At 44.5% G+C, this 25,045-nt stretch overlaps 2 protein-coding genes across 9 annotated transcripts in view; both read right to left on the reverse strand.

Annotated features, from left to right (window-relative positions):
- The window catches only part of CCDC69 (coiled-coil domain containing 69), a 50,320-nt gene that overhangs the window by 13,727 nt on the left and 11,548 nt on the right, over positions 1-25,045 (reverse strand). For 4 of the 8 annotated variants that reach the window (XR_014055554.1, XR_014055555.1, XR_014055557.1 and 1 more), the window contains exons 2-9: positions 20,702-20,771; positions 15,524-15,630; positions 14,921-15,008; positions 7,144-7,217; positions 6,134-6,235; positions 5,525-5,644; positions 4,518-4,615; positions 3,656-3,883 (exon numbers count right to left, since the gene is read on the reverse strand). Coding sequence is in view for 3 of the 8 variants with exons in the window: in XM_081495976.1 (XP_081352102.1) it covers positions 3,699-3,883; positions 4,518-4,615; positions 5,496-5,644; positions 6,134-6,235; positions 7,144-7,217; positions 14,921-15,008; positions 15,524-15,630; positions 20,702-20,771 (873 nt within the window). In the remaining 5 variants the exon portion in view is untranslated. Of the gene's footprint in view, positions 1-1,611; positions 3,884-4,517; positions 4,616-5,495; positions 5,645-6,133; positions 6,236-7,143; positions 7,218-14,920; positions 15,009-15,523; positions 15,631-20,701; positions 20,772-25,045 lie in introns of those variants that run through there. The other 4 variants (XR_014055553.1, XM_081495976.1, XM_081495978.1 and 1 more) reach the window with 4 other exon arrangements.
- SLC36A3 (solute carrier family 36 member 3) overlaps positions 24,157-25,045 on the reverse strand; it is a 76,728-nt gene continuing 75,839 nt past the window's right edge. Inside the window, exon 12 of the transcript XR_014055549.1 lies at positions 24,157-24,349. The gene's annotated coding sequence lies outside the window, so the exon portion shown is untranslated. The remainder of the gene's footprint in view (positions 24,350-25,045) is intronic.

A 25,045-nucleotide genomic window follows, 5' to 3' on the forward strand; every position in this document is an offset into this window, starting at 1 on the left:
TGCCCCACCTGGACCACACACACTCCAGGCCCCCAGGTCACCTCTGCATCCCTAGATGCTCTCTTCCCAGAGCATTCTGTGCTGGCTGTCCTAGACCCCGTGCCAGGCTGTGGTGTGGACTGAGTAGGGCTGGGCGTTCGCTCAGATGGGGGATTGTGGTGAAGTGGTTGTTGCTAGGGCAGACCTCTCTGCCCTGTCTGTTGACAGGCCACCACCCGTGTACTCCTCATGAGTGGAGTCTGGGCTCTGCCAGCATTTCTGTCAGTCCCACTGGTTATCCAGGCAGCCATAAGGGCTTGTCCCTTCTGTGTGGGACCCTAGGACTGGAACGTCCAGCCTGTGGCTCCACCCACTCACTCCCCAGGATGAGTGTCCCCTCGTGTGATCAGTTTTCCTTCTCAGTCACAGGTGCTGACCCAGTGCTTTTCTTCCCATCCTACCTGATTCTACGGGAATCTTTTCGTAGCCTTGGTTACACAGGAACTCTTCCAGTTTCCAGATAGTATTCTGAGAGACTTATTGCACACGTAGATGTGTTTCTGGTGCGTTTGTAGGGGAAGGTGAGCTCCACGTCCTCATACTCAGCCATTTAGTTCAGGCTCCAACTCAGATCTTTATTCCAACCATTCTAGCAATCAGTTCAACACGTGTGTAACCATGTCTCTCCCCTTCTCTCCATGACAGACCCTTATTTCTCCCCTAAACCCACCATCTAAGCTTCAGCGACCTTGGTATAGAAGAGTGCGACAAAACCCATTCCAGGAAGTACCGAGTTACCTTATGCCTCTCCTCCAGAGGGGAGGAGCCCTCAGCTTCTCTCCAGGGACCTGGACAGCTTATCTTTGTCCATAAAAACCTGGCCTTTCAGGTGCTCTGATACTGATGTGTAACCGTGGCCAAGTCACTCTGCTTTCACTGTGCCTCTTACCCGCCCACCGTGCCCCAGTCAGAGATAGCACCTGGGGCAGCTGATAGTAAAATTTTGCCCCTGCAGCTGGGCCCACCCCCTGATGTCAGCGCCAGGCCCACAGTGATGTGGACATGATGTGCTAGGAGAGCCAGGTAGGCTGCAGGGAACACCCTCTGTGTGGAAAAGACCTGGGCCAGGGATGCTGCCATTGATACCTGCCAGGCCAGGAACCTTCAGGGTGTAGGGACAGCTACCACCCATGTCCTTGTGTCCCCCTGCACCCTGACCCTTGGCATCCAGGTGTAGAGCAGCGGATAGAAGCAGGGGTAGGTAACTGTGTGAACCTTGGTGGTTTTGATGCTGAAGAGGTGCTCCCTAAAAAGCAGAAAGAACCTTCACAGTCACCCTTACACTCTGCCAGCCCATCAGTGCTTTCACGTCTTGTTTCAGCCTCAGGGCCTCACTCCAAGCCTTGACCTATTCTGACAGGCAGCATTTGAGCCAGACTTTACTCCAGCCCCAGCCCCCACACCAAGCCTGGGCAAGACCAGGGCCCATGGGGTGCCAGTTCCTGAGAAGTCCAGACCTGCTGGTGAGTCCCTCAGCTCCAGGACTTACTCCACAAGGAACCCTGCCCCCAGCAGAGGCCTTGTGTAAAGACCCACTTCCTCTCTCTCCCAGGAAAGCAGGGGCCAAATGAGTGCAGTATCAGGTGTTCTTTTTATTTTCCATAGCTTGCTTGCCCCAGGGTGAAGGTAATACCACAGTTCACCTCTTCACAGCCACCACAGGCTACACGAGGGAAACCCCACCTCCCTCAACCTGCCCCTTCTCCAGCCCGGCCCTTCTCAATTAGAACAATGTTTTCTAATTTGCATTCTGCAGCCTGAAGTGCGCAGGTTGGGGGAGAAACTTGGTTAAAGATGTTTAAGAGATGCTGGACTCTTTGCTCCTTCCTTGTGAGTTTGCTATGCACATTAGCATATTAAAGGCTCTGAGAAGTCCTGCAGTTTGCAGAGCTGTGTAACTTGGTTGAACCTGTGTGGTTAGTTGCTCAGTCATGTCTGACTCTTTGCAAACCCATGGACTCTAGTCTGCCAGGCTCCTCTCTATGGGATTCTCCAGGCAAGAATACTGGAGTGGGTTGCCATGCCCTCCTCCAGGGGATCTTCCCAGCCCAAGGATTGAACCCAGGTCTCCCGCATTGTGGGGGGATTCTTTGCCGTCTGAGCCAACAGCAGAGCTGTGTAACTTGAGTGAACTTGGAGTTTCCCAAATTACTTGGCCACCCCTTCTTTTCTTGGTTGTGACCATTCACATCCAGAGCTGTCCCCAAGCCTCCTGGATAATGTGTTTGCACAGGTTTGGAGAAGCAGAGTCACATCTGAACACCTAGCAGGAGAAATGGACAAAGCCCAGATTGAGGGGAATGAAGAAAGCGGTCTGGGTTGATGGAGGAAACCTCTGTTCCCATGAGTTGACCTTTCCTACATGCTGGCCCCCGGGAGCTGGGGGACCTCAGGCAGGGCCCACTGGATTTTGAGATCTCAGTGTGCTCTCTGCTAAAGCTTGGAAAGAATCTGCTTTGAGGATCTTTCACAGATGGGGAGCGAGGTGTATGTGAAGGCATTTAATCAAAATGCTTATACAGAGACAGGATTGTTACTGTCTGCAGATGACCCAACGCTTCCTGAGAAGAATCTTGAATCCACAGATGGTTAGGACTGGACAGGCCTGCCGAGGTTAGTTATTCCAGCCACCCCTCTGCATTGATGGGGAAGCTGAGGGCCAGGATCTACAGGCCTGGGGTCAGGGTGCTAGAAGGGACTGGGTGGAAGGCAGGAGTGAGAGACTAGACAGGGTGGGGCAAACAGAGCAAGGAGAAAGACCACGTCTTACACACGACCTCCTAGACTTCAGGAGGAAGACAAAGTATGCTAAGATGACAGATGAGCCCCAGTCCTGGGTCTGGGTCCCTCTCCCCGCCTTGGTTTCCTCATCTGCACGGGGATGAGGTTCCAGCTCTGGCTGTTGAGGGTACTTAGATCCACTAGGGGGCACCCGAGTTCTGATGGTGCTGATGCTGAGGGAGCAGGAGGGTGGCAAGTGAACCCTGCCTGGTCCAGGAGGAGTAGCTCTGGCCTTAGCCCTTGGATGGACCAGACGCTGGACCTGGGGCCGGCGGTGTGCCCGATGCTCTGACCAGTGGGTAAGGGACTCCGATGCCTCCCCACTTTGATTCACAGCATGTGGCCCCCACCCTCCCCTGCTGACCCCCAGCCCCTGGTCTGATCTTCAGACAAGTCTAGAATGGAACAGTGAGTGACTCAAGGGCAGTCTGGTTCAGTTGCTCTAACTGGTTTAGAGGCTGAGGAAAGGCCAGGCGGGGTGAGGTGGCTGGGGCCAGTTAGGTCACTGAGGAGCTGGCAGCAAAGCTGACAAATTAGGACCAGGGATGTGTTCCCTCTTGGTCAGATGCCCAGTGTGGCATGGTTGCCCCTGGGGAAAGCCTCAGCGCTCCCTGACAGAGAGAAGGGTAGGAGGGGGGAACAAAAGGGTTCCTCTCGCTTGTCCCCTGCACCAGCTCGATGGAGGGCGGGCCTGCTCGGGGCCTAGGCAGCCCCCAGGTGATTCTGTGTGGCCCAAACCCCCAGGGCTCTCTGGGCACACGCCCTGGCTCCCCGTTTCACTCCTGCCCTCATCCCCTCCTGGGAAAGGACAAGAGGCCCCTGCTGCCTTCTCTACCTGGTCCTTGAGAGGAAGCTGTGACCGCAGGCATCCTGGTGGCTCAGGCCCTATGTGGCCAGGAAGGAGACCTCAGTGGGGGTGACAGAGGCCAGTGGGAAGGCAGGGGAGGCGTCAGCCCCGAGGACCCGGTACAGCAGCTCCTCCTTCTCCTGCTGGAGCTGCCGCCGTGATTGCGACTCCTTCTCCAGGGCCTCACGGGCAAGAAACAGGTCCTCCGAGAGCTGCCTGTGGACACAGAGCCAGCGCTGCCTGAGGGGACCACCTCTCGGGGCCTCTAGCAACTGCAAAGACCAGTCCATTCCTCCAGGAAGCCTGCCCGGTGGCCCCACTTGGAAAGGCAACTCTAGCTGTTGACCAAGGTGGCCCTCAGCTCTGGGTTCAGATCTGCTCCACTACTAAGAAGTGTGATTCTGCACCAGGTATTCACTCTGGGCAAATTTGTAAAATGGGAATGCTAACAGGACCGGCTCTTAGAGTCATTATAATGATTAGGATTAGATGAGATAATATGTTGTCAACAAATTACATCTGACACATGATCTGAGCTCTCATTGACGGACCCCTTACCACTGATTCATTCATTCTTTTGGCCTCTTGAACCCTAAGCTTCCTGTTCCTTCTTCCTGAACTGGGCTTTCCCATGGAGCCCACTCAGCTGGGATGGGGACAAACAGATATTACTCAGTCCTGCTACTTTTGTTTTCCGGCAGAGCTGGTCCTTTGGGATTCCTGACCCCCAAGCAAAGAGGAGCCAACCTCCTCCCCCAGACAGGCCTGGGCCTCCTGGAGACTCTCCCAGCTGGAGATTCACAAAAAATAAGCGGTGGGGATGGGAGGAGCAGGGTGTGGGAGCAGCTACCTTGACACAACCATCTGGTTGCGGCCTCGGGCGTGGAGGTCCTCATTCTCCTGCTGTAGGGTGGTGATCTTCTCCTCCAACAGCAGATATTTTTCTTTCTGTAACAAATCAGAGTGAGCTCAGTGCTATCACCTCCCTCTTATCCATGGCCACCAAAAACACTGATTCACTCTAGACCAAATGTTACATTTCATGAGGCACTAAGATTACTTGGAACAATGCAACTAAAGCGTGAACACAGGACTGCCAACTTTTCACTTCGCCAGATGAGTATTAAAAAAAGAAGACAGCCACTACCATCTAAAATCTCCATCAGTTCCCAAGAGAAAAAATATAGTTTGGTTCTCCAAAAGAAAGAAGTATATAATGTATATAAATGTAAGTGTATCTGTTACGCTATTCCACAAAAAATGGTTGAACAAAATGAACAAGGAACCACTGAAATGGTCTGGCTTAAAATTTAGGTTGTGTGGCACACAAGAGTCCAGGGAACTTCTTCCAGTTCAATGTAACATAATCTGTTTGGATTCAGTCCTAAGTCCCCCAAGGCCTTCCTTCTGGAGACAAAGCCACTGGTGTCCCCAACGCCCACCACTGCCCAGGCCCGTCCTTGCTGACTCTGGTTTCCCATATCTGTCTGACTTTTTTTTGTTTCTTTTCCGGTATTGACTCCTTCCTCAACCCCTGCCTGACCTGTGACATCTGCCAGCCCCTCCTGGTTAGCCAGGCTACTTGACCTGGTGTCACTCAAGTGACAGCAACACGCATAATCAAAAAGTACTGGACCAGGCTGAGAAGGAGCCACTGCTGGGCCCAGACCAGCCCCAGTGACTCAAGGGCCAGCACGGGTGGCATGATACGGACCAGGCTGGGCCCCCTTCAAAGTGTAATTAATACCTACCTTCTGCACACATGACAGAGGAAATACCCAGAAAGTGGAAGCGTAAGGCTGCCTCCCCCAGTCCCCTTTCCCCATGCCTCCATTCGAGCTGCTGCCAGCCACGGACCACTGTCTCCATGAGGATCAGCCGCTTGTCCAGCTCATGGATTCGCTCATTCTTCATCTCGATGACAAAGTGTAAGCTCTCCAGCTCCCGCTCCCAGAACTGGCTGAGGCTCCCGTGCTCCTAGACAGGAACACAGAGTGACCTCAGACCAGCCAGCGTGGGAAGGGGAAGGAGGATGGGGAGAGTGGGCTACCGCCCTCCTCCCCATTCTGCCCCCAACTGTGTTTGACAAGTCACCTCCCCCTCTTGGCCCATGGCAAGTACTTAACATGCTTTATCTTACTCTATTCCAACAGTGCATGCTGCGCTCGCACCATCACGGATGAGGAAACCGTGGTTCACAGAGGTTAAGTTGTTCTGCTAAGTGGTAGGTCTGCTCTTGGCACTTCATTCTGAGTCCAGAGTGTGAGTACTTGACCACCCATGTGCCTCTGTCTGATCTTTACGTTCCCCCTCAGTGACATGGGGACACTGTTTTTTCCAGACCCTTGTGAAGGTAAGAGCATCAGGTTGAGCCCCAACCTTGAAGAGAGACTGGCCTTTCCTGTTGCCCAGACCTGGACCTTCCTGGAGACTGAAGGAGGACAGGCTGTGGGGACTGCCACCTACCTGGATGTGCTTCTTGTAGTCTTGGCTCAGGATGGACTCCTCTGCCCTCTTCATCTTGGCCTGGAAGGCCTCCAGCTGTGCCGTCAGTCTGTCAATGGTCTCCTGGAGCGGGGAGCAGGCAGGAGATGATGCAAGCCTGGCTCATAAGGCTGGAGGCGGACTTCTCCACCCCCCGGGGAGGGGTCAGTGTTGGCTTCTTCAGTCTGTCTCCGCTCTACCCTAGCACTGCAGGCTTAAGCTACTTCAACCGCTGTTCAAAACATACAACCCCACCTCTCCATACCCTTGGGGACGATGTCAGGGTATTCAAGGCTGGTGGCAGACTGGCATTCAAAATACATGCAAACCAGGCTCAGTGTCCTTGCCCTGTCTCTTCTCTCACTGCTCCCTCTACATGCCTTCTTCTGCAGCCAACATCACATCACTCTTGCAGCTGCCAGGTACATGCCTGTCTCCCTACTGCTCCCCTGTCAAGGATTTTCCTCCACCTAAACTTTGTCCATTGCCTCTAGGATAGGGCACCCCCTTACTAGGGCTCACAGACTCCCATCATTTGGTCCCTGCCTCCCTCTCTGGCCTCCACTGTTTCCCCCTCATACTCTATACTGAGGCCTCCTGGACTTATTTCAGTTCCATAGATATTCTGTATTTTTTCCCCTTTCCTCCATACATTTAAACATGTGTTTTATTTTTTTTTCTGCTAAGGTATTCTTCCTACACTTCTTCATCTGAAAAATTCTAACCCACCTTCAGATTCCAGCTTAGACCTCACTCTCTCTAGGAAATCCCTGACCAGCCAATCTGGGTCAGAGGCCTTCCTTCATGCTTCCATGGCTCACTGTGCAGCCACCCACCGCTCTAATCACACCGTGGCCCCAGGCCCACGATGTCTCCAAGATGCTCCCAACCATCCCTGAAAAAGAGGCCAACCCTCATCTCAGACCAAGACCTCCTGAGCTGACAGCAGTGTCTCCACATCACAGAGACTCACATGGCCCAACCCTTCTCACCTGCAGGGCCGCCTTGGCCTCCTGGAAGGAGTGGGTAAGGGCTTCCTTGTCCTGCTCGTAGGAGGCCTGGACGACTGGAGGGAAAGGGGACGCAGTGAGCTCAGACCCCTGACACTTCACCCCACAAGGGCCAGAGAGCCCAGGTGACCCCTTGGGACCATAGGGGTCAGGAGGCTGAGAATGCTTTTATTCATCTTTCTGTCTCATGGGCTTGGGGCTGAACTAGAACTATAGTAGATATTTAACAGAAGCTCATGGAAAGGGAAACAAATGAGATTCTGGGACGGTCTTGCATCCTGCCTCCTCTACAAAGTTCCTTTCGGAAAATTCCAACCTTGTCTCAGTTGAAAGAAGACAAGACGGAAATGACTAGTCACTGGGTGGGATGGGAAACAGAGAACAGGAAAGTGTGATATAGCCAAAAGCCCAGGTATGCAAGGGGCCTGTGTCATAGGGGCAGGACACAAGGAAAGGAATGCTCAGTAATACAAATGTGATAGAGCTGTCAAAATTGATAAGGTCAGCTCTATAAACACTATATAAATTGTTATAAAAACTAATTTAAAACTTTTTGGTAAATTATGGGACAGGTAATTTACCAAGACAGGTTCGGTTCCAAGTAAGATGGAGGAAGCACATGCCATCCAGTCTCCTGAATTTAGCTAGAAAACCAGGACAGAATGAATGGCACAACTATTTTCAGACTCTGAACAGTAAATGGTGGCAGGCAGACTGGGCAAGATCAGAATTCAAAGCACTGCTCAACCAATATATTTATTTAATTTAAATAAGACCCAGAATCTAATGTGAAGAAGGCAATGGCACCCCACTCCAGTACTCTTGCCTGGAAAATCCCATGGACGGAGGAGCCTGGTAGGCTGCAGTCCATGGGGTCGCTAAGAGTCGGACACGACTGAGCGACTTCACTTTCACTTTTCACTTTCATGCATTGGAGAAGGAAATGGCAACCCACTCCAGTGTTCTTGCTTGGAGAATCCCAGGGACAGGGGAGCCTGGTGGGCTGCCTCTATGGGGTCACACAGAGTCGGACATGACTGAAGCGACTCAGCAGCAGCAAGCAGCAGCAGAATCTAATGTATTCAAATATTCAAAATGTTCAGAATGCAATACAAAATTGCTCAGCATACAAATCCAAAATTCCTCAGGTGACAAGTTTAAATATTCAGCACACAAAGTGGGAAAATTACATCTCTCCTGAGAAAAGACATTGAACAGATGCCAACACTGAAATGCCACAGATTTCATTCTCTAGGGGATCTCCCTGACCCAGGAATCGAACCCAGGTCTTCTACATTGCAGGCAGATTCTTTACTGACTGAGGGGAAGCCGGTTGGAATTATGAAGGGACCTTAAGGAAGCCACTATAGTACTCTGAAATAAACGTTAGTGCTTTTCCAAAGAGTGAAAAATCAGAAAGTGTAACCAAACATTAAAACCAGGAGGGAATTTTAGAACAACAACAACAAAATGAAGTAAAAACTCACTTGGTGGGCTCAATAGAGGAACAGAGATGACATAAAAAAGAGTGTTTTGGTGATGAATTCTTTTAGTATTTCTTCATCTAGAATGTCTGTATTTCACCTTCTTCCCTGAAGAACATTTTTTTCTGAAGATAGGATTCTTGATTTACAGTTCTTTTATTTTAGCAGTTTTAAAATGTTCTATTCCTTCTAGCCTCCAAGCTTTCTAATGAGAAATCCACAATTCATTCAAACTTATTTCCTCTATGTAATGCACCATTTTTCTTTGGTTCTGTTCCAGATTTTTTTGTCATTAGTTTAAAAAAAGAGATGTTTGAGTGTGGATTTTGCTGGGCTTGCTTTGGTGTTCAACGCGCATCTTTCATCTGTAGGATTATTTTTTTGCCAAATTTGGGAAGCATCCAACCATTCCTTCTTCAAATAGTTTTTCTGCACTGCATCTTTCCTGAGTCTTTGACACAAATGTCAGACATCCTAGGATTACTTTATGGATACCCGAGGCTCTGTCCATTTTTTTCCAATATTTTTTTTGGCTTTTGTTCAGATTTATGGTAATTTCTATGGATCTTCAAAAGTTCACTAACTCTTTTTAATCCCTAGAAGATACCTACATTAAATATGTCACAGGTAGGTTAAAAGTAAAAGAATGAAAAAGCAACATTTAAGAATAAGGAAGATTCTCAGGGATGAAGAAGTACATTACATCATGATAAAGGGGTCCATTCTCCAGGAAGACATAACAACCTTAAATATCTATACAAGTATAGTTATTCTTCAAATTACATGAAGCAAAAACTGACAAAACTGAAAGGAGAAACAGACAAATACACAATTACAGTTGAAGACTTTAACATTCCTCAATACTTGATAGAAAACATAGGCAGACAATCAATAAGAATATAGACCTGAACAATACTGCCAACTTGTTTTAACTGACTAATTTATAAAGTACTCAACAACAGAATACACATTCTCTCTGAGTGCACATGACGCATTCCTAAGATAGACCATACCTTGAATCATAAAATAAGCTGTAACAAGTTAAGAAAGGAATGAACTATAAACTATGTTCTCTGACTGCAAAGGAATCAAACTGGATACCAGTAACAAAAAGAGAACTGGAAAATGTCTGAACACTTAGAAGGAAATACCCTTCTAAATTGCCAATGAGCTAAAGAGGAAGTCTTGAGGGAGATTGAAAAACATTTTGAACTGAACAAAAAATATAAAACATCAATTTCTAGGATGCAGATAATGTAGTGCTTAGGGGGAACTTTTTAGCATTAAGGGCTTACGTTAGAAAAGAAAGTGAAAGTCGCTCAGTCATGTCCAACTCTTTGTGACCCCATGGACTATACAATCCATGGAATTCTCCAGGCTAGAATACTGGAGTGGGTAGCGTTTCCATTCTCCAGGGATCTTCCCAATCCAGGGATCAAACCCAGGTCTCCTGCATTGCAGGCAGATTCTTTACCAGCTGACCCACCAGGGAAGCCCATTGAAGTTAAGTTTGTACTGAAATACTGCCTGGAAAAGAAATAGCCCAGCATGTCTTTTCTTGTGTTTATCTAGTGTCTGTGTATCCTCCATGGTCAAATATCTGTTTAAATCTTTAGGTTTCTCTGACAAATTCTACTGAATATTTTTAAATGATATAGTACAACTCTCTACAATCTCTTGTAGATAGAGAAGAAGGGACATTTCCCAGCTCATTCCATGAGGCAAGCTTTGACCTGATACTACAACCAGACAGATGGTACAAGAAAACTATAGACCAATAGCCCTTATAAACACAGACAAAAATTTTCAATAAAATATTAGCAAATCAAGTTCAGCAACATATAAAAAGACCAAGAGAGGTTTTGTTAATGCAAGTTCAAAAACTGAAAGCTCAGATTAATGTAATCTACCATGTTAACAGTATAAAAAAGAGAAATCACATGATTATATGGATCATAGATCTAAATGTAAAACTTAAAGCCATATAATTTTTGGAAGAAAAGAGAGAAGATCTTTGTTACTGAGAGTTCAGCAAAGAGTTCTTAGACATGACACCAACAGCATAATTGATAACAGAAAAAATGACCTAGAATTTATCAAAATTAAATGTTTTGCTTTGTGAAAACCATTAATGAGAGAATGAAAAAAAAAAAACCACCTTAAACACACACAGGAGAAAAATATTTGTAAATACAAAGTGCCTGTATCCAAAATATATAAAGATCTCTCAAAACTCAACAGTAAGAACAAAACAAGCTAGTTAGATACATAGGACCTGAACAGACATTCTGCCAAAGAGGTTATACAGACAGCAAATAAACCCAAGAAAAGATGTTCAACATGATTAATCATTACCGAGATGCAAATTATACCCACAATGAGATATCACTACCTATTTATTAGAGCAGCAAAAAAATAAAGTCTTGACAAGTGTTAGTGAAAAGGAACAGTGGAACTCATTCATCACTGATGGGAATGTAAAATGATGGTCCCTTAGGAAAGCAGTTTAGTCAATTCTCATAAAGTTGAATATACATGTACCATGTGACTTATCCACCCCACTCCTAGATCTTTACCCAAGAAACTTAAGAACACACAGAAACCTTACACAAATGTTGAGAAGAGCACTATTCATAATTATCTCAAGTTGGAAATGACCTGTCCCCACTTGGACAAGGGGATGAGTGAACAATGATCACAATTCAGCCTTGAAAAAGAAGGCACTCCTAATATACCCAGCCACTTAGATGACTCTCAAATGCATCATGATGGGGAAAAGAAGCCAATGTTAAATATTATATTGTATTATTTTGTTTCTATAATAATCTTAAAAAGACAAAACCACGTGTGGAGAACAGATCAGTGTTTCCCAGGGGTTAGGGTGGGAGAGGATGTGAATACAAATAGGCAGCCTGAGAGAGTGTTTTGGGGGTGATGGGACTGTTTTATATTGGATTATGGTGGTGGCTGCATGAATCTATACATGTGTTAAAGTTTATGAAACTACATAAGAAAGCCCATTTTAATTTATAATAATTAAAAAACAAAAATAGAAAATAAAAGACAATAAAGTGTCATCAAGTGTAAAAGAAAAACCACCACTAGCCTTTCCCAGTTACACTTCCCCCGTGGTATATTTCTAGTCATTTATTTAATGTGCACTTTGTTATTGTTATTCAGTCACTAAGTTGTGTCTGACTGTTTTGCAACCCCATGGACTATAGCCCACCAGGCTCCTGTGTCTGTGGGATTTCCCAGGCAAGAATATTAGAGTGGGATGCCATTTCTTTCTCCAGGGGAATTCTTCTAACCCAGGGATCGAACGGCATCTCCTGCATTGGCAGGTGAATTCTCTACCACTGAGCCACCAGGCAAGCCTTAAGCAGCACCTAACAGGTGCCAAGCAACTGAAAAATAACTATGAAAGAATTATGACTGTTGGGAAGAACTCAAGACAGGCAGTCCCTTCCCCTCTGGGTTTTTACAATAGGAAAATTGTCTTATTAATATCTTTATAATGCTAAAACTAGTATCAAATCAATGCTCTGCTTGGAGAAGAAAGCTGTTTTCCCATAACACCTTTGAGAAGAAGGGAAGGACTTTAGAGATATAGATACTGAAATGAGATTCAAGGTAAGTTTCAGAAATACTGTAGAAAGTGAACTAAGGTCAACTGACAGGCCCAGTAGTACATTAGTAAAATAAACATTTGGTAAGATACATTTGGTAAAATAAATATAAAATTTCACAGGGTACATTAGTACCCTTCAAATTCCCAGGGCAAAGGCTTCAATTCTATTTCAAAACATTTTATGCTAATGTTGCAATATGTTTCAAGATTCTTAAAATTGTTCAGACCTCTGTTCTAGTTATTCCATTTCTGGAAACCTAAGGATATAATGTTAAATATGGGTACATCTTTAGGCAAAACACATTTAGTGCAGTATTACTTAAACACTAGTTAAAATCTTTATGTCTAGACTCACAGGAAATAAGGAAAACCATGTGTGCAGTGGTCTAGACTTTACAAACATTTTAGCAGCAGATGAATTACTTGCAAACATGTTTGACACAATGTTAAATAAAAGGAACGTTATATAAAATTTTACATATAAAATAATCTCAACTGTGTTTTTAAAAGATAAAAAATTCCGGGGGAAAGTCATAAAAATACAGATGATGAAAAAAAATTGGTATCACTTTTTTGAGGTCAATTTCAATAGCATCAAAAATCTAGATAAACTTCCCCAAAGAAGCTATACAAATAACCAACATGCACATGAAAAGCTGCTCAGCAAAATTAGTCATTAGGGAAATACAAGTCAAAACTACAGCGAGATACTATATAAAAGTCAACAGGACAATGTACTTCATTGGTGTATATCATTTACTTTTTACCTGGCTACACTTTAGGAACAATAAATTCATCAAAACTCTGAAAAAAAAAAAAAAAAAAAAAAAAAAAAAAAAAAAAAAAAACTACAGCGAGATACCACTTTGCACTCACTAGGATGGCAATAATAATAAGAACAACGATAGAAACTAACAAGTATTGGCAAGGATGTGGTACAAATGGAACTCTTGTGCATTGTTGTTGGAACAGAAAAACGGTACAGCTACTATGGAAAACAGTTCGGTGGATTCTCAAAAAGTTAAGCATAGAATTACCATATGACCCAGCAGTTCTGCTCCTGGGGGTACACCCAGGGGAACTGAAAGCAGGTGATCAACCAGGTGCTTGTACTGATGGTACTTGTTCACAGCCCATCCATCAACAGATGAATGGATGAATGGATAAAAGAGAGTGTGGGGTGCCTAGGCAATGGAATATTATATGCCACAAAAAGGAATGGAATAATTTTTTAAATGGGGGTGGGGAAAGGAGTGGGTGCCCACGCACTGCAGCATGGATGAGCTTTATGTTGGGTGAAGGGAGCCAGCTGTGGGGGCTGTGGGATTCCATTCACACGAGTGTCTGGAGTGGACAAAGTCATGAGACTCAGCAGATTAGTAGTTGCTGAGGGGCTGGAAGGGTGAGTGTGGGGTTGGGGAGTGACTGCTTAGTGGGTATGGAGTTTGCTTTTAGGATGAGCGAGTTCTGGAAGGGTGCAGTGGTGATGGGTTCAGGGGACTGTGACTAGATAAAATGTCACTAATGTAAGTTTTATGTTTATTTTACCAAAATAAAAGATATATGTACATAAACTTTGTCATACCAACCCTACTAGAATGTTTTTCTAATGATAAAATCATGAATGTGGCAAACATTTTACAAAATGGGGTTCACTGTGTATCACTGATGTTATAAACAATGGCAAAAGTTTGAACTTGCTGAAATGCCTAACCCAAGGGGCTGGTTAAAAGAACAGGGAACACACTGTGATGCTACGCAGTTACTAAAAGTTGTGCTACAGGAGTTTAAAGACAAGATGTTAATACAGTGCAAAGTGAAAAATTAATTTATCTCCTCCCCCCAAAGCAAGTGTGTGTATAGATGTATATTCTAGGTAAATACACACTAAAGAAATACAAGGGATCTATATCGAAGGGGTAACAGTGACTAATTCTGGGTGGAATTATACACAATTTTAATTTTCTCAGTCATAAAATAATAAGTGTTAATAAATACTTGCTAAGTATCTTGCAAAGTATCAGGGACTGTTCTAGATTCCTTCATCTATCTGCCTGTCTGTCTATCTATCCATCTGTAAATTAAATTGTTTGACTCTCTAAAAGACCCTATGAATAAGGGTTAACTGACTTCTTCAAGGTTACACAGGTGATAAGTGGTGAAGCTGGGATTCAAACCCTGAGACCATGGCTGCAGAGCCTGAGCTCCAACCATTACAAGATCATTTTTTTAATCCATACATTCTAAATTTTCTATGATAAGCATTATCACTTATAAAAGGAAAGAAAGGTATTTGGAAAAAAAATCAACCTAAGCATAGAGCTGTCGTCATTGTGGGGAAGAAAAATGGGTATTTAAATATTCTTCTATTTGTCTGGGTTTTCCAAATTTCCTATAATGAATACAGACTGTTTTTTAAAATGGAAAGGAAAAACACCTCTCAACTAAGGTAAAACAAAGCATGGGGTCAAATATTATATGCCCGAAAGGACAAGTCTTAGGACCCTGCAGACTCCAGTCCTGAAGTGACAACTGCTCAGGGACCAGAGGTGGGTGGGAAGGGGAAACAGGAGTCCCATGTGAGCTCCGCAGGTGGAACAGAAGGAGTCTGGTCCACAGCCTTCCAAGTGCACCTCATTCTTACCTCGCAGTGCCTCTGCATGCTCTCCCTCTAGGATTCTTCGCTGTTCATTCAGTTTCTCTCCAAGTTCTAGCTCCGTCTCCTTCTCCACCTGGGGGCAGAGGGTCCCGAGCAGAATGAGATTCAGTAGGTTCAGGGCAGCCTCACTTATCCACTCACCAGCCCTGGAGCCTTTTGGAGGTTGGTGATCAGAGTCCCACCCGCTGATCTGAGTGATGGAAATGACGTGTACATTCCCATGAGGGCGCAGAGAGGGCGCAAGGCCTCCAAAACATAGCTGATGTGACTGACTTCACCCTCTTTAGAGCTTAAGAGGGGGCTTCCAGATTTACCACGTGGAAAGAGATTTTGGAGTCTTCTAATCCTGATGCCATTGAAGGCAGAAAGCCCTTTGCTATGTTGGTTGTTCCTCACTTTTATTGCATAGAATAAATAAAATGAATTATATGCCCACAGTTACAAATATTTGTTCAACAGATACAGGACTTTTTTCTGGGCTAAAGGAGTAAGAGATACTTGGAACAAAGGTAAAACCAAAAGTTGGCCTTGCTCTGGAATTTAATGAGGCTAGTGGAGAAGGAGGAAAAGAAAGGGGTTGGGACTTACCTGCTGTGCCCATTTCTTCTTGTCCTCTTCATGCTGCTGGAGGATTCTGGTGATAGCCTTCTGATGCTGCTCAGCCCCCTCAGATGCACATACATGGTCAGTTGTGGCTATAGGTGAGGGAGAAAAAAAATCACAGAGTGGAGGTTGGGTCCAGGCCCAATGGAGAGGGTGTGGGAGGCTGGAGCTACGGTGTGGGGAGCCTGGTCTCCCCCTCAAAAATGGTTTCAGCTGGGGGATAAACTTCTAGAGGCAGCTCCTTAAATTTCCATGACTTTGGAGACCCTCCTTCATGAAGTGGAGGAGCCAGAGGTCTCATTTTGCCCCTAGGATCTACAGGAGATCAGGTAACTCACAGAACACATTCAGCCTGTAAAGGTGCTGTTTGCTCCATCCAATGTCTAAATAAAAAAACAGTGGCTGACTTAATAGCTGGGCAGCTTTTACTTAATACTAAAGATTTCCAACTTTTTATAAAAGTCCTTATTTAAACTTTTATTTGTTTATTTATGGTCTTTGTTGCTGTGTGGGCTTTCTCTAGCTGCGGCGAGTAGGGGCTAATGTCTAGTCACAGTGCATGGGCCTCTCATTGTGGTGGCTTCTCTTGTTGTGGAGAGGGGCTCAGGGCACATGGGTTTCAGCAGTTGCGGCATATGGGATCTTAGTTCCCAGAACAGGGATCGAACCTGTGTCCCCTATATTGGCAGGTTGATTATTAACCACTGGACCACCAGGGAAGTCCGCCAACTCTTCTTGAAGAAGCCAAAGAAGTAGCAGTGTGTGATTCAGTGTCCAGCAGGAGCTGGCCTGAGGAACACCAGCCTCCCCCTCCATCCAGGATGTGGTTCTGCCATTCCCCACTGTCCTCACCTCTCCCCTCCTCACTAGGGGGCTAGTTGGTCACGTGCTTTATCTGTTGGGCTTTGTGTCTGAGCAGAAAGGCTGCTGTGAGCAGGAAGGAGACTTCGCAAACAGGAAGTCTAGCCATTGCTGAGGGAAACCGCAAAACAGGCCTGGTGATGTCACTCTGGTGAGTCCAACAGGCTCTGGGGCTCACCTAAGGCGGGGATCCACCCTCTCCGGGCCTCTGTTACCTAATACATTAAATCAGGATAATAATACCTACCTCATAGGGCTATTGAGATGATTAAGTCAGAAAACAATGGCAATGAAAACAACAACAGCACGTAAAGAATATGCAGACTAAACAACAGCAACAAAGAATACCAAGAGCTTACTATGCTCAGAAACGTGCCCAGCTCTGCCCCAAGTGTCTCACAGGCATTACTCACTGAACCCTCACGGCTACCCAGAGTGGTGGGTACTATGATTATTCCCATTTCACAGATGAGGAAGCTGAGGGACAAAGAAATTATGCAACCTGTCCAAGTTGCAACACGGGTAAGGGGCTGTGAACCTACACAAGTTGACTCCACAGCAAACACTCTGAACTACCATGTTGTTCTGTCTGCTCGCGCATAAAAAGCAGTAAGTGTGCCAACACGTGGAAGCAACCTAAGTATCTTTTAACATATGAATGAATAAATAAGATGTACAACAACAAAAGTCTATACATACAAAGGAGCATTATTCAGCCATAGAAAAGAATTAAATTCTGCTATTTGCAACATCGTGGATGGACCTAGAGGGTATTATGCTTAGAACACTAAGTCAGAGAAAAACTAATACTGTAGGTAATCACCTATTTGTGGAATCTAAAAACTACAACAAACAAATGAATAAAAAACAAAAGCAGTAGGTGTAGTACCAGGCATCTGGAGGTGCTCAATAAGTGCTCTTTAGGACTTCCCTGGTGGTCCAGTGGTTAAGCTTTCATACCTCCACTGCAGGGGGCACAGGTTTGATCCCTAGTCAGGGAACTAAGATCCTGAGTGCTGCGTGATGTGGCCAAAAAATGCTCTTCATTATTCACTAAATGTTCTCTAAATGTTTCTCAGGGCTCATGACAGCATTGGAGGCTTATGTTAGCATTGTTATAAATGTAGTAATAATATTATTACAGAATTTCATAGGCCAGGTTGGGTACAAGGTATAATGAGAAGCGTGAGGAAAGAGGCTGTGGTCAGTTCATCAGATAGGAACCCTGGGTCTGGGGGAGGGGGGTGAGAGGAGGCAGTGGTGATGATCGTAGAGTTCCAGGCTCTCATAAATCATTTGGCTGAAGGTCTCAAATGTTGGTCAGCAGTACCAAACTGGTCCCAACTTGTGTGTGGGGGGTGCTACTTATTACATGGATTTACTATCATTAACAATGCAGACTGTGTGGCTCAGATCATGAACTCCTTATTGCCAAATTCAGACTTACATTGAAGAAAGTAGGGAAAACCACTAGACCATTCAGGTATGACCTAAATCAAATCTCTTATGATTATACAGTGGAAGTGAGAAATAAATTTAAGAGATTAGATCTGATAGACAGAGTGCCTGATGAACTATGGACAGAGGTTCATGACATTGTACAGGAACAGGGATCAAGACCATCCCCGAGAAAGAGAAATGCAAAAAAAGTAAAATGGCTGTCTGAGGAGGCCTTACAAATAAAATAGCTGTGAAAAGAAGAGAAGTGAAAAGCAAAGGAGAAATGGAAAGATATACCCATTTGACTACAAAGTTCCAAAGAATAGCAAGGAGAGATAGGAAAGCCTTCCTCAGTGATCAGTGCAAAGAAATAGAGGGAAACAAGAGAATGGGAAAGACTTGAGATCTCTTCAAGAAAATTAGAGATACCAAGGGAACATTTCATGCAAAGATGGGCTCAATAAAGGACAGAAATGGTATGGACCTAACAGAAGCAGAAGATATTAAGAAGAGGTGGCAAGAATACACAGAAGAAAGGTACAAAAAAGATCTTCACGACCCAGATAATCACGATGGTGTGGTCACTCACCTAGAGCCAGACATCCTGGAATGTGAAGTCAAGTAGTCCTTAGGAAGCATCACTATGAAAAAAGCTAGTGGAGGTGATGGAATTCCAGTTGAGCTCTTTCAAATCCTCAAAGATGATGCTGTGAAAGTGCTGCACACAATATGCCAGCAAATTTGGAAAACTCAGCCAGTGTCCACAGGACTGGAAAAGGTCAGTTTTCATTCCAGTCCCAAAGAAAAGCAACGCCAAAAAATGTTCAAACTACCGCACAATTGCACTCATCTCACACGCTAGTAAAGTAATGCTCAAAATTCTCCAAGCCAGGCTTCAACAATACGTGAACCATGAACTTCCAGATGTTCAAGCTGGTTTTAGAAAAGGCAGAGGAACCAGAGATCAAATTGCCAACATCCACTGGATCATCGAAAAAGCGAGAGAGTTCCAGAAAAACATTGATTTCTGCTTTATTGACTATGCCAAAGCCTTTGACTGTGGATCACAATAAACTGTGGAAAATTCTGAAAGAGATAAGAATACCAGACCACCTGACCTGCCTCTTGAGAAATCTGTATGCAGGTCAGGAAGCAACAATTAGAACTGGACATGGAACAACAGACTGCTTCCAAATAGGAAAAGGAGTAGGTCAAGGCTGTATATTGTCACCTTGCTTATTTAACTTATATGCAGAATGCATCATGAGAAATACTGGGCTAGATGAAGCAAAAGTTGGAATCAAGATTGACAAGAGAAATATCAATAACCTCAGATATGCAGATGACACCACCCTTATGGCAGAAAGTGAAGAAGAACTAAAGAGCCTCTTGATGAAAGTGAAAGAGGAGAGTGAAAAAGTTGGCTTAAAGCTCAACATTCAGAAAACTAAGATCATGGCATCCGGTCCCATCACTTCATGGCAAAGAGATGGGGAAACAGTGGAAGACTTTATTTTGGGGGACTCCAAAATCACTGCAGATGGTGACTGCAGCCATGAAATTAAAAGACGCTTACTCCTTGGAAGGAAAGTTATGACCAACCTAGACAGCATATTAAAAAGCAGAGACATTACTTTGTCAACAAAGGTCCATCTAGTCAAGGCTATGGTTTTTCCAGGAGTCATGTATGGATGTGAGAGTTGGACTATAAAGAAAGCTGAGCACTGAAGAATTGATGCTTTTGAACCGTGGTGTTGGAGAAAACTCTTGAGAGTCCCTTGCACAGCAAGGAGATCCAACCAGTCTATCCTAAAGGAAATCAGTCCTGAATACTCATTGGAAGGACTGATGTTGAGGCTGAAACTCCAATACTTTGGCCACCTGATGCAAAGAACTGACTCATTGGAAAAGACCCTAATGCTGGGAAAGATTGAAGGCAGGAGGAGAAGGGGATGACAGAGGATGAGATAGTTAGATGGCATCACCGACGTGATAGACATGAGTTTGAGTAAACTGCGGGAGTTGGTGATGGACAGGGAAACCTGGCGTGCAGGTTTCCATGGGTCGCAAAGAGTTGGACATGACTGAGCGACTGAACTAGCTAACTAACAGTGCAGAGTCTTCAGCCCCACTCCTAGAGATCCTAATTTAGTTGGTCTGTGGTGGGGCCTCAGAATTGGTATTTTTGAAAATCCACCCCAGGTAATTCTTATGTATAGTCAGATTGGAGAACATCTTAATTCTGACCCAGTTGCTTATCTGGTACTTTAACTTCATCTAAAATATCCTGATAGTCTCCAGGTGGTAATTAAACACTTTCAGAGATGGGGAGCTCATTCTATCAGTAGCTCTGATGATTTTAAACCATCAACGAGACAAAAAAAATTCCTTTGAGACTGAACTAAATTCTGCCAGTCTGTTTTGGCTACATTCAGGCCCTGGTACTGATCTCTGGGTCACACTGAACAAGGCTCATCTTTCTTCTCTGTGAGGGCACTTCAGTCACTTGGAGAGAACTGTTGTGTTTTATTGCAACATCTTCTGTTTCTTTAACTGTTCCTTAAAGGACATGGTTTCCAGATTCCTCATCAACCTGATTCTTCTCCACTGTACTCTCTCCATTTTTTTCTGGATTTCTCTGAAAATGTGCTTTTCAGAAATAAACTCAGCACTCCAGGTGTGGTAGCAATACCCAGGATCAGGGAAGAACTATCACCTCCCTGATTTTAGAAATGATACTCCTATTAAAGTAACCTAACTAAAATCTCAGGAGATAATTAAATAGCCATATCATGTTTGTTGATTATAAAGTAGGAAACCTCACAGATGTCAGAGAGGGTATTTATAGGGCTGACTACTCACCTGTGTCACCATTGAGGGGACCCAGTTCCTGAGGCTCTGGTTTGGGAGGCTGATCTGGTCTTTGGCGCCTCTGGAAGAAATGAGATAACAGTGAGGATGAAGGTAGGAGGTTAATGTGAAGATAGATGCTATGGTAATTCTTCCAAAGGTAAGATAGGAATTCCAGTTGTGCCAACCCCTGCATTATGCCCAGTTCCCTTAGGCTTTCTTCCTCACAGTCCCAAGGCAGCACCCCCTCTGTGGGGAAGGGGTCTCAGAGTAGGATTTCATCTTGGCCAGGGAAACCCTCAGCAGGGAGCTTGACGCTGGTTGACGTCTCCTTAGATATTTGTACTTTGGCTTGGCTACCAACCATGGGCCCCTCCCTGCCCTTATCTTCCTTCTCCATGGACTTGGCCAGACCTTATGCTATTACCCTCATCCCATTTATGGCCTTTAAGTGTCTTAAAACTTCCCAGCCCCCAGTTTAGAGACAATTCCCCTTCCTCCTCAGGGCCCTTGGCTACCACAACTTTCAGCAAGTTCCCTGTATTGAAGGCAGAGCATCAAACTTCAAGCCATGGTTTTGCTATGTTTCTTCTCTGCTAGAAGGGCTGTTTCCCCAACTATATGGAAGTGGCAGTATATAATGTGACAGTTGGAGGTGAAATACTGCAGCCAGGTCATACCAAGTACTATCTCAGCTACTCTTCAGAAGAACCTGGGAAATATGTATGTTCCCCAATTTAAAAATGAGAAGGCTGAGGCAAAAAAGGATTCCATCAAGGCAGATCAGGGGACATCTGGCAGAGTCAAGTATTTGACCCATACCTAGTGGCCACTTTAACTAACCTTGGTCAGTGGGGGTTGAATCAGAGGAGATAACTGATGCAAAAGGGCTTTCTATAATAACTTTTAAAAAATATTTGTTTATTTAATATTTATTTACTTGACTATGCTGGGTCTTAGTTACAGCACACAGGATCTTTAATTGTGGCATGTGAACTCTTAGTTGTGGCATATGGGATCTAGTTCTCCGACCAGAAATCAAACCTAAGCCCGCTGAACTGGGAACGCAGAGTCTTAGCCACTGGCCACCAGGGAAGTCCCAAAAGGGTTTTCTGTACCACAAAACAGTGTCAGTGGCTCTAAGATTTCAGTTTTCATAAATAATATTCTCAAATAGGAGATTTGGTATGGGTTGACAAGCAAGAATGCTGAAAAAAAAAATAATTTGCAGACTACCATTATCATTTCATAAAATAGAAGACATTTTAACTTTTCAAAATATACTAAGGAAAGCTCGAGATAGTTCTTTCAGGAAAGGAGAAATAACATTTTACTCAAAGTTACACACAATGAACACCTTTAATTTTCTCATTTCACCCCAGAGAGGGGAAAAGTTGGTCAAAGTCTAGCACTGGTCACTGGACCAAGATGTGGGGTAGAAAAAAATTTAAGCCACTTGTATACTTTTCAAAATGTTCTAAAATGTTAGCTATACTTACTGTGATCATTTCACAATGTGTACAAATATTGAATCATTCAGTTGAAATTAATATGTTATTTTTCAATTGTACCTCAAAAAAGTTTTCTGATTTAAAAAAAAGATAGTCTAAGCCCCATTTTAGAAAACACTTAAATAAGTCAGCTCATGAAAAACCTATGAAAGTGTTCAATTGTGAATCATCACTGTAAAAGAAAAACTTTACTTTTTACTGTGATAATAGATTAAGTGATTAATAGAATAAAAATTATTAACAATTTCCTGAACTCAAGAATGAATGAAATGCTGCTGGAAAGCATAGTTCTGGTTGGGGAGGGATGAGAAGGGAAGGCTTCTAGAACCTTCTGCTCCTGCCCCACAGTGCCCACCACAGAGCCTGGTGCAAACTGAGCAAGAAACAATCTCCCCCAGGTCCTGGTCCCCAGGATCTGCTCAGAGGTGGGCATGCCAGCACCCTCCCTCACCCTGTGAAGTCTCGTCCGTTCCCGCCCAGGGGAGAGGAGACGCTTGGCCCAGGAACAAGCTGTCAACACAGGACTCTGGGGTAATGACAGGAGCCAGCCTCTCCCCCTAGACTGGGGGAAGGAGGCAGACAAACACCAACGGTTGATTGTCTTGTCCCTGTTGCCACCCCTGGTTACACTTAATCTGGTCAATGTTTTTAGGGGAGTGAGATTTCCAGAATTCCAGTCTCAGCTCTTCTACAAACTCAGACAAACCTCTTCCCTCCTCCGGGCTCCCGCTTTCTCCTTTGCAGAGGAAGTGGAGGTGTGAGGTGTTCTTACTTTCACTCAACAATGCCCACGGTATTCAAACTCTGAGTGTCTGATCTCAGCTCTTCTCAACTGCACTGAGAGATAAGGGTTATTACGTGGGAGGACACTGGAGGTCAGGGAGGTGAGACACAGTCATATGTGGCCTGGATGTCAAAATCAGCAGGAGAACCAGGTCTCAGAAGAGTAGAGACCAGAACGGTATTGTTAAGGACTCTGGGATTCTAGGGACTTCCCTGGTGGCCCAGTGGTTAAGACTCCATGCTTCCAATGCAGGGGGCATGGGTTTCATCCCTTGTTGGAGAACTAAGATCCCACATGCCACACAACACAGCCAAGGAAAAGAAAATAAAACAACTCGGATTCTAAAATCACCCAGATCTGGATTCAAACCCTAAATCCAACACTGTGACCACATGGCCTCTCCAAGCCTTGATTTCCTCAGCAGGTTATTTTAAGGATTAGCTGAGATAAAGCACCTATAACTCCACAATTCTAACAGCTCAAACACAGCATGATGACATTTATCACTTTATGCCTGAAAAAGCATGGCAGGAGCTAAGACCACAGTGCTTTGCTAGACCGCTTAGGCTGCCATTGGCCTCAGGTTGCCTGAAGTAAGATCATAAAACTCAGGAGAAACTGTCTTCTCCTAAACAACCACCATGGAAGGTGAAAAACTCTTCTCCACTAACAGCTTCCAGACCTTAGGCAGGACATGGCCTTGTGCTTGAGTCTCCAGATCCTGACAGCACCTCTGCTCCCAGGATAACCCTCCAGAATCAAGGCATTCAAGACTCATCTTAGGACATCCCTGGGGGTCCAGGTCCCTGCAATGTGAGGGACGTGGGACACCCCAGCTGGAGAGCTCAAGCCCCGCAATGATTCTACAGGCCACACCTAGGGCCCAACTCCACCGAATAAATAACTATTTGAAAAACAAAATAAATATTTTAAAAATATTTTTTTTAAAAAAAGACTCATTATAATAGTCCTCATGTTACTGTTCTCTCTATTAACATTTAAATATTGGTAAACATCTTTTTCCAAATATAGTGGTAATAAAGAATACACATTTATTCACTTTTGGAATTTATATATATTCCCTTACATCTCACTTTTTCATATATAAGCATTTACTACATGGCATTAAGTGTTTTATACTTAATTTTAATGACTTCAGTATATCTTATAGATGAATTTAATCATTTAATCAATAATCCACTGTTGAATGGACTTCCCTGGTGGCTCGGACGATAAAGAATCCATCTGCAATGTAGGAGACCTGGGTCTGATCCCTGAGTAGGGAAGATACCCTGGAGAAGGGCATGGCAACCCAATCCAGTATTCTTGCCTGGAGAATCCCATGGACAGAGGAGCCTGTGGAATCTGTGGGGTTGCAAAGAGTTGGACACAACTGAGCGATTAACATTTTCACTTTTCACTACTGAATATTTACATTATTTCCATTTTTAAATTTTCAAATAATGCCTTAGGGAACATAGTGATCATAAGACTTTTACACATCTAAAGTTACTGTCTCTACACTTCAGAAAGGCTTTACCAATTAACTAACCCACTAGTAGCATACAGAAAGTCAGTTTTACTGTAACTTTGCCAACATGGACTAGTGTCTCTTTTTTTTTTAATGTTGATCAGTTTGCTAGGCCAAAACCAAACCAAAATCAACCTACTGTACTCCTGGCCCCAACACATACAAGCGTGTGTTCAACACCATCCCAAGTTGCTCAAGACCATCCCAGCATGACATATGGTTGATAATTTCTCAGGCCTCCAGGCCCAGATCATATATAATTTCTACTTGGTCTCTCCCCAGGGCTGAGTTAGTTCCTGTCAGCAGGCCTGTTCAAACACCCATGCGATTAGTTCCCCACTTATCCGTGCTTCTCCTGTTAATCCAAGAGGGCTCCTTGAGGACAGGGACCAATTTTGAAACTGACTTTGGATTTGATGTCTGTTACGATGCCCAGATGATATTTCTAGGGATTTCAAGGCCTAATAGAGGGTCTCCCGTTTCAGGACCACCTGAAGCACTTGCTTAATGTAGTTCCCAGGCCCAGTTCT

The sequence above is a fragment of the Giraffa tippelskirchi genome, chromosome 6, assembly GCF_054371585.1.
Source record: "Giraffa tippelskirchi isolate mGirTip1 chromosome 6, T2T-mGirTip1v1.2.pri, whole genome shotgun sequence".
Taxonomy (NCBI): Eukaryota; Metazoa; Chordata; class Mammalia; order Artiodactyla; family Giraffidae; genus Giraffa; species Giraffa tippelskirchi.